This window comes from Melospiza georgiana, chromosome 1 (genome assembly GCF_028018845.1).
Source record: "Melospiza georgiana isolate bMelGeo1 chromosome 1, bMelGeo1.pri, whole genome shotgun sequence".
Taxonomy (NCBI): Eukaryota; Metazoa; Chordata; class Aves; order Passeriformes; family Passerellidae; genus Melospiza; species Melospiza georgiana.
In genome coordinates, this window is record NC_080430.1 from 38,898,243 (window position 1) to 38,915,135 (window position 16,893).

Here is a 16,893-nt window from a genome sequence, read left to right on the forward strand (position 1 = left end):
AGGCAACTCAATTCCAGTCATCTATCTTTTCAGCCTCCTCCAAACTCAGTCCAGAGGGAAAAGTGACTAATCCTATTCAGTTGCTGCACTGAACTAGTGCCATCGATTAAAAAAGCTTGGGGCACAGGGAAAATTAATATTCTGGGTCAGTTTTCCTCTGCAAGTTCTTTGCACAACTTAGCCAAGGAAATAAATAAAAAAAAAAAAAAAACAACCAAAAACAAAACTAAGGAAACAGGAAGAGGAAGCACTGATAAGAAGGAAAGCTCACCCAATAAAGTGCACACACTTTACAGGAAAGAAATAGAAGCACTTTGTCAGAATTCCCAAGGAGGTATGAGGTTGATTAAAGGAGGTATAGTTCTTCCATTTGGTGGAAAAATAATCATGTCCTACACTCTCTTCCCCTTTTCCCATGTAAGTGCAGAGCTGAGAGGCCAAGCATGGAAGAAGGGCAAGATGCAAAAACATTTCTGGGCATAGAAGTGGGCTTCTTGGCTCCCTCTCTCTCTGGGCATGGCATGGCTACCACAGGGGAACGGCCCATTGCTGATCCTAGCCCTGACCTAGGAGGTGAGTCATAAAATGGGAGTTGCCACTGTAACAGCTGCTCAAGCGCTGACATTAGTAGGTGCTTTCAGCAAAAGCGTTTTTGGGTAGGCTTCAAAGTAAATAACCGCTGCTGCTGGTTATCATATTATTACTTTGAACAGGGTTACCAAGGATTGTGTGCTACAGAAAAGGTTAATCCACAGATAACCCCCTACCAAGATTATTAACATAATATAGCAAAAGTGCCTGTGTGATTTTGTAGCAATATTTACACTTGTCCCTTCTTACAGAACTGCAGGGCTTTCATTATTAATATCTCACTTGACTTCATCGAAGGTTTCCTGTGACAACAGGAAAGAGCTGGAGTTTTTGGGAGGGTTTTTTGTTTGGTTGGTTTTTTAAATTATTTTTTGTTTCGGTATGGTTTGTTGGGGGCTTTTTTTTGGGTTTTTTGGGGGTTTTTTTTTGTTTGTTTTTTGCGGTAAAAATGAAGATATTCTGTTTTTAAAGAGCTATTCCATATAAGCAGTGAAATATGCTAAGCCAGGCCACTTTGCTCTGTGTCCTCACATCTTTTGCATTTGTCAGCTGACACACAGCACCATACTGCCAGCCCCATCCTCCACAGCCCCCTGGGTCAGTTAGGAAAATGCTGGCAGAGGGGCTCATTGCAGTTTTCAGGAGCTGAACTCTGACCCCGTTGGGCCAATGAGGGGCATGAAGTAATCAGATCATCCACCTTTATCTAAATGCCAGTTTTCATTACATTTATTATATGTCTTCAGGGCCATGGTCAATGGTGGAGATACCACAGCTCCACAGTTCCTAGAAGGTAGGATGACCATAGCTTTCCAAGCGTCATTCCCACAGGTCAAACTGGACAGGTTGTCTCTGCTAGCAAACTGTTTTTGGGAGAAAGTTCACTGAAGCCTAGTACATGGTACTACAGGCAATAAAGACTGAAGGGCACGGTTAGCAGGGGAAAACTCCCCAAAATCAAAACCCACACACAAAGACCATTTAAGCGTGATGCTGCAGTGGAATTCCTTCTGTTGTCAGGGTGACGCTCGCAGTGTCACTGGGGTGTACATATCTAGCACCCTCCACGTCTCAAACAGGAGACCAGGCAGCAAGTTTGGGGAGTGTAGGTAGATTAGGGACTGGCCCAGGGGAAATGAGGTGCTGCTGAGATGTGTACAGAAAATGGGTGAGGAAGAGAAAGAGAGAGAAGCAGCAGATGCAGAAGTCCAAGGAAGCAGAGGAGAGGGTGACAGAGGAAACGACTGTCCCTGCAAGGATGTCCACTCTAGAGGTACCTCTGGCTCAAAGATTACAGGATATAAATTGTGACAGGCCAATGCCATGAGCAGATCCTTGCGTTGAGTCACCAAGTGCGAAGCTGCTGTCCCATGGAGGAAGGGCTCGGCTTCCCCAGGCAGCCTGGCTGACAGCTGGCCCCAAAAGAAGCCACAGGCACCCACTATCCGACCCCAGCCTGAAGCCTTTCATCCCCACTCAAGCGCCCGCCCTAAGGGGCTAAGGGGCAGGCTCTTCCCGGGGGCAGCTCCACACCACGGCTCCCACGGGAGCCCGGGGACAGCGGCTGGGCACGGCCGCCCGCCGGGGGAACGGGGAGGGACCCGCGCCCGCCGCTGGGGCCATGTTGGCAGCCCGGGAGCGAAGGGGCGGCGCGGGCAGCGTCAGACGGGAAGCCCGGGCTTCAGGAGGAGCCCCTCGGCTGCCCCCGCTCCCCCCGCGGCCCCTGCCGAGCGGAGATGCCCAGCCTTGGGATGTCCCCCCGCCCCCGTCCCCCGCCGCTCCTGCGGCTTCGGTTCTGTAATTGACCCCTCGGGACTCCCCAGGTGTCGTGTCGTAACAGCGCCCTGTGGAGCCAGCGGTGCTGTGTGCCTGCGGATCGCCTCGAGGTCCTCCCGTGGGAGAAAGGGTGACATACAAACTCCGATCCATTATCGTGCTGCGTGGTGGTGACAGTCCAGTGTATTTTCGGCCACTGAAGACACCAAGTAACTCGATAGGCGATCCCTCGATAGGCTGTGGAAACTGGCGGCAGCGAGCCAAATGTGCCCCGGGTGAGGTCGGTGGGAATGCTGGTCCCCATTGTCCCTTCCCGAGTGGTCCGGCACCTCCAGGAAGAGCCACGGCTGCCCACCGGGGCTGCTGCCCGCGCCTGGGCCGGAGGCAGAGGGTCGCTCCGGCCAAATTACTTTTCTGCCTTGGGTGGACGGGGAGCGAGAGATGGACAGCAGAGGTTACGGAGAAATGAGTAAATCGCCTCGCGATTACAACACGCTAGCGAATACAACACGCCTTTTTCCGCAGACGGGCTCCCCATCAGGGGACTGGGGGAAAAAAAAAATCCCCAACACTTTTACCTTTGGAAAATTGAAAGGTCTGCGTGTGTATATCTGTGTGCGCCTGTGTTTTAGTGGTGCCGTTGCCAAGCCCAGAATTTTGTTTTCTCTCCCAGCATGCGTTGATGACATCACGAAGTGCCCCTTCTTTGTGTGTCAGTGATGTCACCAAATGCAGTGTGGGGGACAATGGAATCCTGAACTCCGGGCGAGGGCGAGTGGGAAGCGGCTGCTCCTGCTGCTGGTTCAGGGCTGAGCCGGGGGAGGGAAGGGAGGACACAGCTGCTGCTTTAGGGCTGAAACAGGTGAGAGACGGGAAAGCTGCCGGGGATTCCTTTTGCCTGGATTGGTGGGGGCGAGTGGGCTTTGGGCTAGGCTCCTTTTTTCCCCCCCCTCTTTCTTTTTTCCCCTTAATGCTTTCAAACTGAGACAGGTGAGAAGTTGCTACTGCCGCCGGAGGGACAAAGCAGGTGAGGCAGGGGGGAAGCTTTGGGGTTGAAACAGTTCTGAAAATAGCAGGAAAGCAAGCAGCCCCCGCGCCGAGCCTAACACCCCCTCTGAGCCTTAAAAAAAGCAGCCCCGGGAGCTGCCCCTCTCCCAGCCACCTGCTTTCACCACGTCCCCGCAGGGCTCTCGCACGGAAGCAGCAGCGGAGCCGGGAAGGGCGCCTTTCCCTGTGCCCCCCGACACCCCTGCAGGTTACTTTTCAGAGGGTCTCCATTAAAAACTCACGTCCCCCTCCGTGTGCCCCTTTCTTCCCTCCCCGGGGGGAAGGGAAAGAGAGGGGGCCGTGGCGGCCGGGATCCCCCTCCATCCCCGGAGCTGGGGCTCCGCCGCCCGCCCCCGCCGCCCCCCGCTCCGCACCGGGTGGCGCCCCGGCCCCGCCGCCCCCCAGCCCCGCTCCGCGGTGGGGGAGGCAGCCAGGGAAGCCATTGCCTGTTTAATAGTTGCTGTTGCAGCACTTCCGCTTCTCTCCCAGCGAGAGAGACACGAGTGGCCAGGCCCAGCCGCACCGAGGAGGAGCAGCCAGACACAAAGGGAGAGGTAGGGGGACGGGGCACCCCCCGCCGCCCTCCCCGGGGGCAGGGGCGAGGGGCAGGGCCGGCCGCGGCCCGGCGATGGGGCGGCAGCCGGCGGGGCAGGGGGGTCGCGCCCGGGGCTGTCAGGTACCGCTGTCCCCCGGCCCTGCGGGCCCGCGGCCGGGGCAGCTCGGCCGGGCCCCCTCCGGCTCTCGGCCAGCGGGGGCAGGGGAGCTCCCCGGGGGCCCGTGGCCCTCAGAGGGAGGCGGCCGTGTGTCGCCCCCCCCTCCCCCTCGGGCCCGCGGCCGTCCCCCGAGCCCTTCCCCCGAACTCTCCCGGGGTGCCCTGCCAGCCCCCCCCATCCCTCCCGACGGCTTCTCGCCTCTCTCGGTGCGGACCTGCCCTCGGCAGCCCGCCGTGCTCGCCCTCCTCCCCCGTGCCCCCGGGGCGCCCGCATGGACCCGGGCTGCCTCCCCCTGGCCCCCGCTGCCCCCCCTCCCTGGCACCGGCCTCCCCTCTCGCCCCTCGTAGGCCCTGGTCCTCCTTTCCCCCGCGTCCCCCCCGGCACAGACCCTGTGCTCCCTTCCCCCTCCTCTGGCACATGCCCCTCGGTGCTGTGGGCCTCGGTGGGTGCCACCAGTGCACCCCACTCCCTGCTCAGCCCTTCCCCTTGGTTTGCTCCCGTCCTGCCCGCCTCCCCTCACGGCTCCCAACGCCCGATCCCGCAGACAGGGGATATCCAGCAGGCAGGGGTTTCCCCACCACAGGTCACACGTCTGCCAGGGTCTTCCCTGTGTTGCCAGTGATGCCCCACTTCCATTTTAGAACTGGCGACGGGCACCCCCCTGGCCTCGTCCCTTCCTGCCTCCCCCACGTGCCTCCCGGGAGCCCAAGGGACCGGAGCTGTGCCATTTTTATCTCCTACACCCCTAGGCTCGATAGTGGTGGGTGGTGGTGATGGCTCCCCTTGTGTGTGCAGTTTGGGGGAGATTAGAAAGAATTGCTTTGAGCTTCCCTGATCCTCGCAGTTGTCCTCGTTCCAGTCTCCTCTCATTCCGCACTTGCTTTCTGAGAGGAAGCTTTTAAAGTCCCTTTCCCCCGTGCTCCTCGGTGTTACTAGTGCAGGGGAAGCTATTGCTCCTCCTGCTATGGCTGTAGGGCCTAGAGAGGAGAGGGAGACACGAGGATCCTTTAAAAGGAGCATGACCCAAACACAGATCGAGATTGTCAGCAGCCTTTCTCTGTGTGTGTTTGTGTTCACTGTTTGTTCCCCACGCCCCATGGTGTCTCCTCTCCAGGTTGGGGTGTGTGGTGGGGGGGTCGCTATGTCGGATGACGATTCGAGGGCCAGCACCAGCTCCTCCTCATCTTCATCCTCCAACCAACAGACAGAGAAAGAGACAAGCACGCCTAAGAAGAAGGAAAGCAAAGTCAGCATGAGTAAAAACTCTAAACTGCTATCTACCAGTGCCAAGAGGTGAGGCTGCAGTCAGTTTTCTCACTGGTTTGTTGCATCTTCCCTTCTTCCTCATTTTATTTTGCGCTGTTCCCCTGCTGCTCCCATTCCTCATCCCTAGCCCTTGTGCTCAACCTTTCTGCATGAAGCTGCTATTGTCTCACTTTTTTCGGTGTCTCGCTGCAGTGAGTGTCTGCCCAACTTCACTGCTTTCGAGTCCCTCTTCCTGCTTGTTCCAAATATTTTCCTGGCCTTTCTTCTTCTGGGCTGTTATTCTGACCCTCAATTATTTCTGCTGTCTTTTCCTTTTTCCTGACTTGCATTTGTTGTGGGAATGGTGTAGGATTGACATTTAGACCTTTTTTTTTTTTTTGTCTGCTACTGGAAGCTATATGGTCCCAAGCAAGGCATTGCATTTCAACATCTGTTTCACTCTCTTGTGTCTTTTTTTCACTCTCTTGTGTCTTTTTTTCTTTCCAGAACTGATTTGGAGATTAATTAATGTTTGTGAAGTTTTGGGTTTGCTTGATTTGGAGGAGTGCGCTGCAGTGTGAGGGGTGTAATATAGCCCCAGATCTTTACCAACAAATACATATCTGTTATTTTTGTCTGCTCATCACTTATATTGAATTTTCTGTGTGTGGTTGGATGCTAACTGGGGTAAATAATCCACAGCAGGCCCACTTGTGGACATTCTCCTCTAAAATAATCTTTGCTCACAGCCCAGAGTGACTTTGGGCTTTTTTTGAGAATAAAGTAATTTTTATTCCAGAATAATGTGTAGAGAGAGACACCTGCATAGAACAGGAATTGCAGAACAGCTATGTCAGTTTTCTTCACTTGGACAGACTCTTGGAGCTGCTAATTTTTTGTTAAAGTTACCCTTTCTTATTTTTTCTGTGTGTCATCTGAGTTCAGCACCATCCTGCTCCAGGGAGCTAAGCTGACAAATGGAGGTTTTCAAGCACACTTGCAGTACTTCAGTAAGAATAATAAACCATCTCACTGAAGAGCTTTGCCAAGCAGCAGAGAGGTTGTATCAGTAGGTGTCTAAAGTGACTGGGGTTTTATGCAAATGCCCTGTCGTAGCAACTGAGTTTTCTGTGGCTTTGTAGAATTTAGGTGGTTTGGTTATTCCAGATCTCCACTCAGCAGGTTTCCATGGCAAACTGACATAGATAGTGGCAAGCACTGTTTACGTGTTGTGCCCTTCGCTGTTCTAAGGAGAAGATTTTGAACTGCCTCCTGTGGAAAGGCTGTGGTTCTTGTGTGTGACAAGTGGCAGGAGATGCTGGCTGAGTTTGAAGGAGAAGGGAGGCAGGCTGAGTGCTGGGTGGGGAGATCTGGAAGGGAAGCCTGAGTGACAGTAATGGGACTCCAGGGAAGAGGATGATAGCTGGTTGGGCGTTTTGTGGCAGAAGCAGCGTGAGCCCAGAATAGTCTGGGCTGAGAGGACAGGGTGTTGGCTGAGCACAGGGGAGAGAGGGAGCTTCTGGAGTCCTAGGGAGGGGACATGGGGGTGTTGTGTGGCTCTTGAGGGTGAAGAGAAGGGAGAATTGAAGGTGGTAGGAAGCGCAGGAGCGTCGGAAATAGACATTCACCTTCCTTAAAGTGTCCTTGAGAATGGCGCAGTTATTGACTCCCTCAGGGCTGTGGATTTTTTTTCTCAGGATGGTGATGAGAAGCTGGGGAGAGAGGAGGGAGCCAATTTGGCAATGACTGTTTCTCTCAATCCCGTAAGACAAAATTCCTTTCCAGGCTGCAGTTTCCTCTTGGTGCATCACATTTGCAGAGGTTTCCCCTCGTTTACAGGCTGGTTGGCAGAGCAAAGAGGACAGTCTTTTCCACTGTGTGATTGGCATCTTTGTGGGAGTGCAAAGTGGTACACCTGTCTGGGTTCAGTGCACGATGCCTGTGTGCTTTTCTGCCTGTCTCTTTAACAGGGCAGAGTGCCTGTCCTGCTGAGGGGGTTTGCACTGGTGGGAGGCCACAGCTGAGAGCACTTCTCTTACGTGCTGTGGCAAGCTCCCAGTGACAGTAGGTCTGCAAGGAGAATGTGTTAACTGCTGTCCCACTCAGTGGCTTACCTTTGTTCCTTCTTGCTTTATTGCCACAGGATTCAGAAGGAATTGGCTGACATCACCTTAGATCCACCTCCCAACTGCAGGTTGGTGTCGATTCCTTAGCTGAGGAGGGTGGGGGAAGGTGAGGGGCTGAAGTGTGCCCCGTGTGCTGTAACTTGCCCTCAGAGGCTCTGGATGGAGCAGAGGAATGGCTCCATCCACAGTACATTTGTGAATGCTTTAAATAGTTTCCAGGAGGGGATACCTCCAGAGATTGTATGTATTTTGACCAGTTTTCTGTTTGTTTTGGGGTTTGTTTTGTTTTTTTAACAATTGCATGTCAATATGTTATATTGTTTTGTGTGTGTTCGTTTCAGAAACTGGTTTATAAAGAGGAGTGTGAAAACTTTCTTGTTTGTTTTTGGTTTGGTTTATAAATCTAATGCCTGACTGCACTAATCTTATATAAATAAGAGTCCTGCCAAGGAAGCAGAGAATGCTCTGAGGTTTTTAGTTCAGAGTTCTGTTGTGAACAGCAGCTGACAGTGGAAGTGAAGTGCGAATTCGTCACTCAGTGAGTGCCCCACTGGAACATACATCTTAGCTGATGAAACAGAAAGCAGGGATATTCTGTTGCCCTTTATAAAGCGGCTTGGTTTTAGGTATGTTTTAGAAACTTACATTGTTTTTTTAAAACCTCTGGCAGGTTGATTTGTTTCATTGCATGGTGTCGCTGGACCTCTTTGCATTTGGAGAGAAGGCAGTAGTAGTGTAACATCTTTAGTTATACTTGCTTGTCCAAGAGGAAAGAGGCTTTTGGTCTGGTCTGTGTTTGCTGTAGTTGCCAACACATAACTCTTGTTCCCACCTTCTTGCTGTAGCTGATGTTTGATGTCTTTTGATGTTGGTTATGGCAGAAATCAGAGAAAATTATGTTTATAAATAACTGTTTAAATTGGTCTTTTTCGTATTGAGTTTCCACCCACAAATGTACATGAACCTTTTTATTGAAGCTTTTTGCCACTGTTAGTCTGTGGGGAGGCATTAGCACAAGAGTTACCCTGGCAGATCCAGAGCCATCCTTTCAGTACCAGTCCCTAGGATCATAATTAATTGAAGGAGAGATTGAATGTGATGTGTGACATCTAATCTGATACTAAGAAGATTTTTGTGCTGTTGTTGGGATGATAACCAGTAAGTTTTGAAATCTTTATTTGTGACAGTACTTTTTTAGGGACAGTAATGACTTACCTGAATATTATAAAATTTCCAGTTCTTGGGCTGGAGATGTCTGTCCCGTGTGCATCCTAGCTCCGTGTCAGGATGAAGTCCACATGCTTTTCCCTCCTCCTCCCACTTTAATCTGATTTTCATGGGAAAGAAACACAGAAGCACATCTCAGACACTGTTGCTTGCTCTCTAGAAAACTGAGTGTGCTGGTGTTAGTTTGAAACTAGGCAGAAACACTAATTTTCTGGATGGTCAAGGTGTGCTGGGACTTCAGGCTGAGCTTTGCAAGTCTATCCAAAAGCTGTGATAGTATATGAGTATATCAGATTGTGTTTCTTCTGAAGGTTTGTGTAAATGATACTAGAACCCTAATTTGTCCTTGTTTTAATTAGATTCATTCACAGGTAAAGATGAACTAGAAGACTGCTCAGCAAAATACAGTATAGTTTTAGTTTTTTAATTACATAGACCATTGAAGATAACATGTTTCAAGGCCCACATAGTAAGTTTGTGTTATTTCAGCCTTTACAAATGTTTCTAATGGTAAAAATTGGCGTGTAGTACAAATAGCAATGATTAATCTTCATCCATAGTGGAGTTATAAGTATTCTGCATTCCTTTTGGCTTTCTGATGAGTGACAGTGAAGGCTGGCAACTCCTGCAAGTAATGCATGGAACTGGTGTAGTTGTTACTGCCTTTTAATGTGTTGATAGGTAGGAAAACGTGAGTGGAGGGGTTTGTTGTATGTGTATGTGTGACCAAAGGAGTTTTGGTATTGCTCATCTTGGGGTGAAGTCATCCTACTTCTGTAAACACGGTGCTCAGAGCCAAGAAGAGCAGCTCTGCTTATGGCTAGGAAGGCTCCAGTTGTGCAGTCAAGCACTGGGTGTTTCTCCCTGTAGTGGCTGGTTTGTAAAAAGGCAGGCAGGTGCTGATTGCCACAACAGTGAGATGAGTTTCAGCTAGTGCAGTTGTGGGGAAAGTTCACCTCTTGTGAAAAGAAAAAAAAAAAAATGGAAATAGTCAATTTATGTCTATGAGGAGATTAAGCAAATGAGAGACTGTGGTTGCTGCATGATGTTTAAGGTTGCCAGAATTTGTTCTTGGGAAGCCTGCTAACAGTGTCACTGCTTTGCTTTATACTTTTGCCTTTCGTATGAGCATTACTGGCATGCTGTGAAGGAGGTATTAAATACATAGTTTGAGAACTTAGTTTCAATTTCCTGCCTTTATGACTTTGCTTATTCTAACCTTTCCTCTGACCTCCTGCCCCTCATATCTCTGTTGCCTTTGTGCCTCTACAGACACTTTGTCACTGGAGGAGAGGCCAGTCCTCTCCTTTTAGGCATCTCACTCTTTCCTGTAAGTTTAATCTTAGAACTTACATATTCGGGGCATTATGTATGATGTCATGTACTACCTGTTGTATTGTCAGTTTTAGGGATTGCCAAAGCCTCAACATTTTCACATTTGAAAATGTTTGTCCGAAACTGTATCCTGTGTTATGTTGGAAACACCATAATCATTTTTCTTTTTCTGGACATCTGTTCTTACACCCTCCACTACCATGTTTGTATTTTCCCCTGTTTTATGTCTGGCATTTGATATAAGTTCATGGTTGGCTGTGCTTTAATTTTTGGCCTCACTGCAAAATCGTGTTATTCTTTCAGTCTTATTGCAGTAATGGCAGTTCAAGGTATTTACCACATCCCAGAGTAGCTCTGCATATTGAAAGATAAAGGTTGAGGTTGTGAATGATTTTTAGAAACTGTTTTACCATATCTTACATGAGGTATTTTTCTTCTTATAAAACATGACATGCAAGATGCAATTACAAATAATGACAACCATTTGACATTTCAAACAAAATAGATTAAAAATAAATGTTTCATTTTTATTTTTGTAGCTTTCAATGTCTGTATTTTCATGTATGTAACCCACAGATCATCTGTTTAAAAAACAAAAACCAAGAAACCCAAACCCCAAGCACACTCAACACCCTGTGATTGAGCGGCTGTGTGGTTTTTACACATATGTGGGTAATATGAGGGGAAGCTTATTCCAGAACTTCCTCTCTCCTCAGCACTTGCTGGGCCTCTCCTTGCTTCTGGTTTTTTCATAGCTTGCTGTGTCCCCCAAAATTTACCTGGGCTTGTGTGTCATTGGCTGGTTCATTTCTCATACTCCCTGTGTCTCCTTCCTCAAGAGACACAGGGATTTTGATTTTCACAGACTAGTGCAGTTAGTTGTGCAGAGGTGCAGAATATGTGCGTGGAAACAGTCTCTGTTTGGCCTGCATTTAAAACGCAGGTTTTTGGACTTGAAAACATTGTCTAAAAAGATATATTTAATACATGGTGCAAATTCATGGGTTCCTGCTGGGACCAGTGCTGTGTCCTCATGACTGTCCTAGTGTAATGTATGTTTGGCAGCTACTTCTGAATAGATTTTAGTCCTCTTCATTATTTTCAGTAGGCCAGTGCTCTGGAGGTCTTTAATTTCTGCAAGATGATTTGACTCCCGATATTAATACTGAGTTATGAAAGTTAAATATGACTTTCAAGTTCAAAAGGTGGTTAGTGGTTAAGACGAATTGGGGAAGGACTGTTTGGACCTAAAGTGTTTAAAATCTTTTGAGATTGTATCTGGTGATCTCTTCCTCTTGTTTTATATCAGAGAGTTTAACTCCAGTTTTAGAGCTCAAAGAAGGTAACTAGAAACTTCTTACTTTTGGTCTGTCATATCTGCTAGTGACAGAAGAGGTGTCATGCCTTTGCTTTGGGTCTGCAGATGTCAAAATACAGTTCTGTCTTGCTATGTTTGCAGTCCTGACTTTTGTTTGCTGGTAACTCTTAGAAGTGTTGTGCAGAAGCTTTGTCTGAGACCTTCTGTCTCAGTGATGAGGTGTCCAAAGCTTTAAGAGAAGTTAATTCAAGCTTTAAGTACTCTTCATTCCTTTTGTGTAATTTATTCAACCTCTGCATCTAAGCATCTCTTCATGGTAGATCTGCTTATTGATGTGAGGTTATGGAACAAGTGGTTTTCCCCATTTTTAGGGGTGGGGAGTTACAGCCCACAAAAGCAAGTGACTTGTGTAAAGTTACACAGGAAGTCTCTGGCAAAGTGGAGAAATTAATGTAAATTTCTTTTGTTTCAAGCTAACTTGCAGCTGAGCTGTTCTGCTGGAACTGTGTGCATCAGTTGCATTATGAGCAGGGCTTTGAATTTGTGCTTTATTGGGTGTCTGGTATTGACTGTATGTAAGCATGGTAATTTAATGTTATTTTTCCCATCTGTGTAGATGGACCAAAATGGATATTAACTGGAATTAATGTTTTTTAATCTATCTTAGCTAAACTGAAACAAGTTTGTCTCCACATGGCTCATTTAAGTCCATATAGGCGAGACCAGCTGTTATTTAAACAAAAATAATTTTCAAACCTTTGTTGAAGGAGGCATTTGCCTGCAGGGCTTTCCATTGCTTCAGAGTAAAATGCTATCACCAATTCATTATTTAAATAATAATAAAATACCATTGTGTTTTTTGGCACCTTCAGCCCAGTTTTTGTCAATTTGCAGAATAAGGACCAGATCTCCTTGAGAGTCTTGTGAAAGTTAACTGTCAGCACTTAATAAATATGTGTCTCAGTAAAGATGGTGGGGAGAAGTGCTCTCCCTTACAACGTATGGAATATTAATAGTTTTCAAAACTTTGCAGTGTGGAATTAAGATTTCTTGGCTTGAGAGAAGTCTGCATAAAATGTGTGGCTCAAAGGCAGTTTTGAACTCAACAGTTTCATATTATAATTAATATATTTCATCTACATACCATGCAGGTCTGGCATTTGTCTTGCTTACATTTGTTTTTTATGGTGCTTGTAATTTTTTGCAAATGTATTTTTTCAATACTTTCAACTCCAATAATGCTTTAAGTGCTTTTGCTTTTAAATCTAGCATATTATTTAAGGATGGATTGTCACTGTTTAACATCAGTGTTGGTTTTGTTATTTTCATGTGTGAAATACCCCTTCCTGAGCAGTATTGTATTCTATAGCATCAACTTTCCGGTTTTAAATTTTCTAAGTTTAATTTCATTATGACTTTTTTCCTTAGTGTCCCCAGTCAAATTATTAGGTCAGGAATGACACAAATGCCATCTTTTGCTTCCTTGTAGAAATAAAAAAATATTATCACCTTTAAAGAAAGTGAAATTATCAGCTCACAAAAGTGGTATTAGAAGTCTTTTTTTTCTTTTTTCACCTCGTATTGTGTTGAAAATGTGAGTGTTTTCTGTGATAAGTTTCCAGATGTAGGATAGGAAGGACCTACATAATTAGTGCTGCATGTAGTTGAAAAATATCTTTTGTCATATAAACTACCAGCGGTTCAGCATTCCCTCCTTGCTTTGTTTGGCACATGATCCCTGGAGAAATAACTCTTCCTTTTGAAATGGTGTATTAACTAATTTAGAGATCCTCTGCAGCTGTGTATGGTCTAGCTTGCAAACCATAAAAATAATACATTTCTACACTGGCTGAATTTAAGTCTGTGGAGGTAGCAGCTCCTGCAGGCAAAGTCCCCTGCCTGATGTACTCAGACAAAGGCTGCACAGGAGCAGTTCCTTTGCTGAGGATCGATTAGTTAATATTACAGGAATTAACTTTTCTGAAGCCACTTCTGTTTTTATTTTAACTGTCAGAAATGTTTTGATGGCCAGGCTGTTTGGACACTGTGGCAGGAGCTGGCTGATGCTGTGGTAGATTTTGCCTTGCACGTCCTGGCTCGGTAATTCCCAAATGAACTGCGTTCTGTGCTCTTGCATGCCAAACATGGAAACGATGAATCTTGAGAGCGGCTGTGAAATTGTATCATGGCTAAGAACAAAGAGGATTGAAATCCCTTCTGTGCACCCTCCCTTGTATAGCACTTAATTTTATTATTTGACTTTCAGTTTTGCTGCCCTTGGAGGGCATTGTGCAACTGTGTTTATGATGCTGCATATATGTTTTATCTGACAAATTCTTATATTTCCTCTTGGTAACACAGTCTTGTTTGGTTTTTCAGTTGTATTTCCAGTGCTGCTTGTCTAGATTTTTATATTGGATATGTGTATAGTAGCAGTTTATATGTCTGGTTTTGTTTTAAGAAATGTACACTGTATGTGTATGATACTTCATAGATTTAAATGGGAAACAATGTATGTGTGCTGTTTTTACTTTGGGGCTTGAATCTATCTTGCCTCTTTATATGAAGACAAAATTACCCTTGGATAAGTGGCTTGTCTAGGGGATCAGGGAGGATGGGTTTGTGTTTGAAGATTTCAGCAAGAGCAGGTTGCCAGAGCCTTGTGGTTTCTGAAGGACAGGTTGGTTTGAGAGCCGGTGTCATTGTGTCTGGCACATGTTCGCTTTGGTCCTGCTGCTGGAGGGGGCAGTGTTGGGATGGAGACGGAGTTCACCTGCGCCAGTACATCAGATTAAGGCTATCAGTGAGTTTGTGTGTAGTGAAACTTCTGCAGCCTCTGCCTGCACTCTTCTGTAATTGTACATGACAGACCAGCCTTCCATGCAGCACCTTTTCAGAAGCATTTAACGTACTAAAAAAAGGATTCCATTTCATGTGAATGGGTTAAGAGATTACTGCACACCTGTGCAGGCACACACCATGCTCAAAGTTAAGGGCTATGCTTTCTCCTCAAAACAAAGTGCTTCAAACTAAGTTAAATTAATGATGCAATTTAGTCATTATAAGTAAAATCTTGCCAATCTGTACATTTATTTGAATGAAATAAATTTGTACTTATTTTTCCCTCTGAGGCTTAATAGTGGAGGTCTGAATGCTCTCTTCGTTATGTTACAAAACTGAGGAGAGAACATGTATTGTCAAGTACTATAAATAAAATACAACTGTCAAAATAAGCACTGTGTGCTCAAGAATTCAGAGGGGTTTTCTTGTTTCTCATGCCAATTTGCAAATTTCAGCAACAGGCAATTAAAATTCCAAGGCATTTGGGGAAAGTGTAATGGTTGCAACCATGCATTTAATACATATTTTCTGTGTGTAAGGGGCTAATTGACATTACAAGGAGATGTTGTAGAGCTGGATGCTTAACTTCAATATCCAATTTGCAGTGCTCTTTATTAACCTGGACTCTGGGGGAAGGAAGCTGGGGGAGAAAAGGAGAGTGGGGCATGCAGACTGTAGCTCAGGGCAGATGTGTTTGAATCTCCTCACTCCCTCCAGTGTCTTCCATAGTTTCACATCTGAAAATATGGATCAGGTAAGATGAAATTGAGCTGTTTTGAGAACTGGGTCCAGGCCAAGTTTTGGCAGTTCATTTGTTTAAGAGAAAATACAAAGTAATTGGATTAAAGCGGCTGTATGGTTAATGATGTAGAGTCCTGTTAGATTTCTTTGCTTCTGTGTTTCTGTGAATCAGTGTGGAGTTTACGTCTCAATTCCTTCGAGAGCTTCAACTTTTAGAGTCAAAAGAGAGTGGGGACCTAATCAGATAAGCATGTTAGTAGATATGTTTTGTACTTTGTATCAGTGTAAATGACTGTTTAAAAAGATTGCTCATCTCTCCCTCTGGAGCTGCTGGGCTTGCTGGAAACGCAGAGAATTTTGATCTGGTACAAAGAATTGTAAAAGCAAAATGGGGAGGAGCTTTCTGGAGCAGGTGGACTGCTAATATTTAATGCTTTTTCTGCTGTGGGTATCTGAGCAATATTTTGGTCAGTGTGCTAATCCCAGTTTTGCTGGGAGAAATCAGGAGAGGGGTCTTGCTGTGTTTTCTTTTGATGCCTGGGATCACACAGGAGTTGCACACAGGAGTGAAAAGGCCCCCAGACATTAAAATTAATTCTGAAATCAAAAGTGTCTTTTCACAATTGGAGAATTCATTAAAAAAACCTAATTCTTATACAGTCTAAGAACTTTGTCAGATTTATTTGAGACAGTGATTGTTCTACAAAGAAGACTGCCAGGGTAATTGTCTCAAAGGTTTTAGATGCAGTTTGAATATCTTCACTGACGTTTTAAGGTGCTAATTTAGGTTATGACTGTTAAGGATTTCATATATTTTCAGTTCTCAAGTGGACAACTTCTAGAAAGTTTCAGTGTGTTATTTTATATTCTGAACAAGTGTAGCAGCTCTGAGAAGTGGCCTATAAATGGTGGAGAAAGTGCAATTTATTTCATTAAAGCAGTGTTTAGCTGCTGCAGAAGGTTTTGAAAGATGACTAGAATGTACACAGTTGTAATAACACCGTTTTAAAGTAATTAGGTCAATACTGTAGTATACTACACAAGGTCATTTTATCAGGAGTTTCTGATCAATCAGATAGTTGTAATACTGTATTTGCACAGTTTTCTATATGTCTTAGTAATCTTTTTAAAGGAAGTAAATTAGGTGATGCATACAATCCTTTATAGTTAGTGTCTTCCTTGTAAGTTATTTATCAGTGAGAATTGTCTAGCTTTCTTTTTGATGGGGTAATTTTTAATTTGAGATTCTCATTGTATTTTGTAGTGCTTTGAGTTATGGTAAAAGTATTTATGCTCCTTACACTTGGGTGACTGTGGGAGAGAGAAAAGACTGAAGGCTTTAAATAGCTATGCTAAGTCTCAAAATATCATGAATCTCACTGAGTTCTCCATTGCATTAAAGTTGTGGTAATGCTTTCCTTCTTACCTTAAATTGAATTTCAACAGCACCCTTGTAACCTAGGAAATCAGGCAGGAAGATGTACAGTAGTGACAAGAGTGACCTAGGAGTTTTGAATGTAACTAGTGCCAGGCCTTCAGCTGCCCTGCTGCTTGTCTTTCACTGCATCCCTGGGTTGAAATCTCTAGTGAAATCTTAATGTTTTCTTTTGAATAGCATCTTTCCAATTTTCCCATCCCCTCACTCCTCTTGTGAGGTTAATCAGATTGCAGGTGTTGGTAAGACTGGGAGATGAGTGAGTTGCAGATGACAAGCAGAAAAGGACATAAAATCATTCAAGGTAGCAAGGTTGTAAAGCATTAATGGAGATTATAAGGGACAGCAGAGGGAGGTGGCCCATCAGGGTGACTGGGGTGATTTTGTGCTGGTTGCTGGAATAGTTGCAGCAAAGATGGAAGTAGAGACAAGACTGATGCTTTTTCTGCACCAGCAATTTAGCTCCACTTTCTGCTCCTTGCACTGTAAGGGACCGAA

At 45.8% G+C, this 16,893-nt stretch overlaps 1 protein-coding gene across 3 annotated transcripts in view; it reads left to right on the plus strand.

The window, feature by feature from the left end:
• The first annotated feature begins 3,049 nt into the window (after nt 1-3,049).
• UBE2E1 (ubiquitin conjugating enzyme E2 E1) overlaps nt 3,050-16,893 on the plus strand; it is a 45,447-nt gene continuing 31,603 nt past the window's right edge. The window contains exons 1-3 of one of the 3 annotated variants that reach the window (XM_058025001.1): nt 3,050-3,229; nt 5,242-5,420; nt 7,516-7,566. In XM_058025001.1, coding sequence (XP_057880984.1) covers nt 3,050-3,229; nt 5,242-5,420; nt 7,516-7,566 — 410 coding nt within the window. Of the gene's footprint in view, nt 3,230-3,827; nt 3,969-5,241; nt 5,421-7,515; nt 7,567-16,893 lie in introns of those variants that run through there. The other 2 variants (XM_058025009.1, XM_058025016.1) reach the window with 2 other exon arrangements.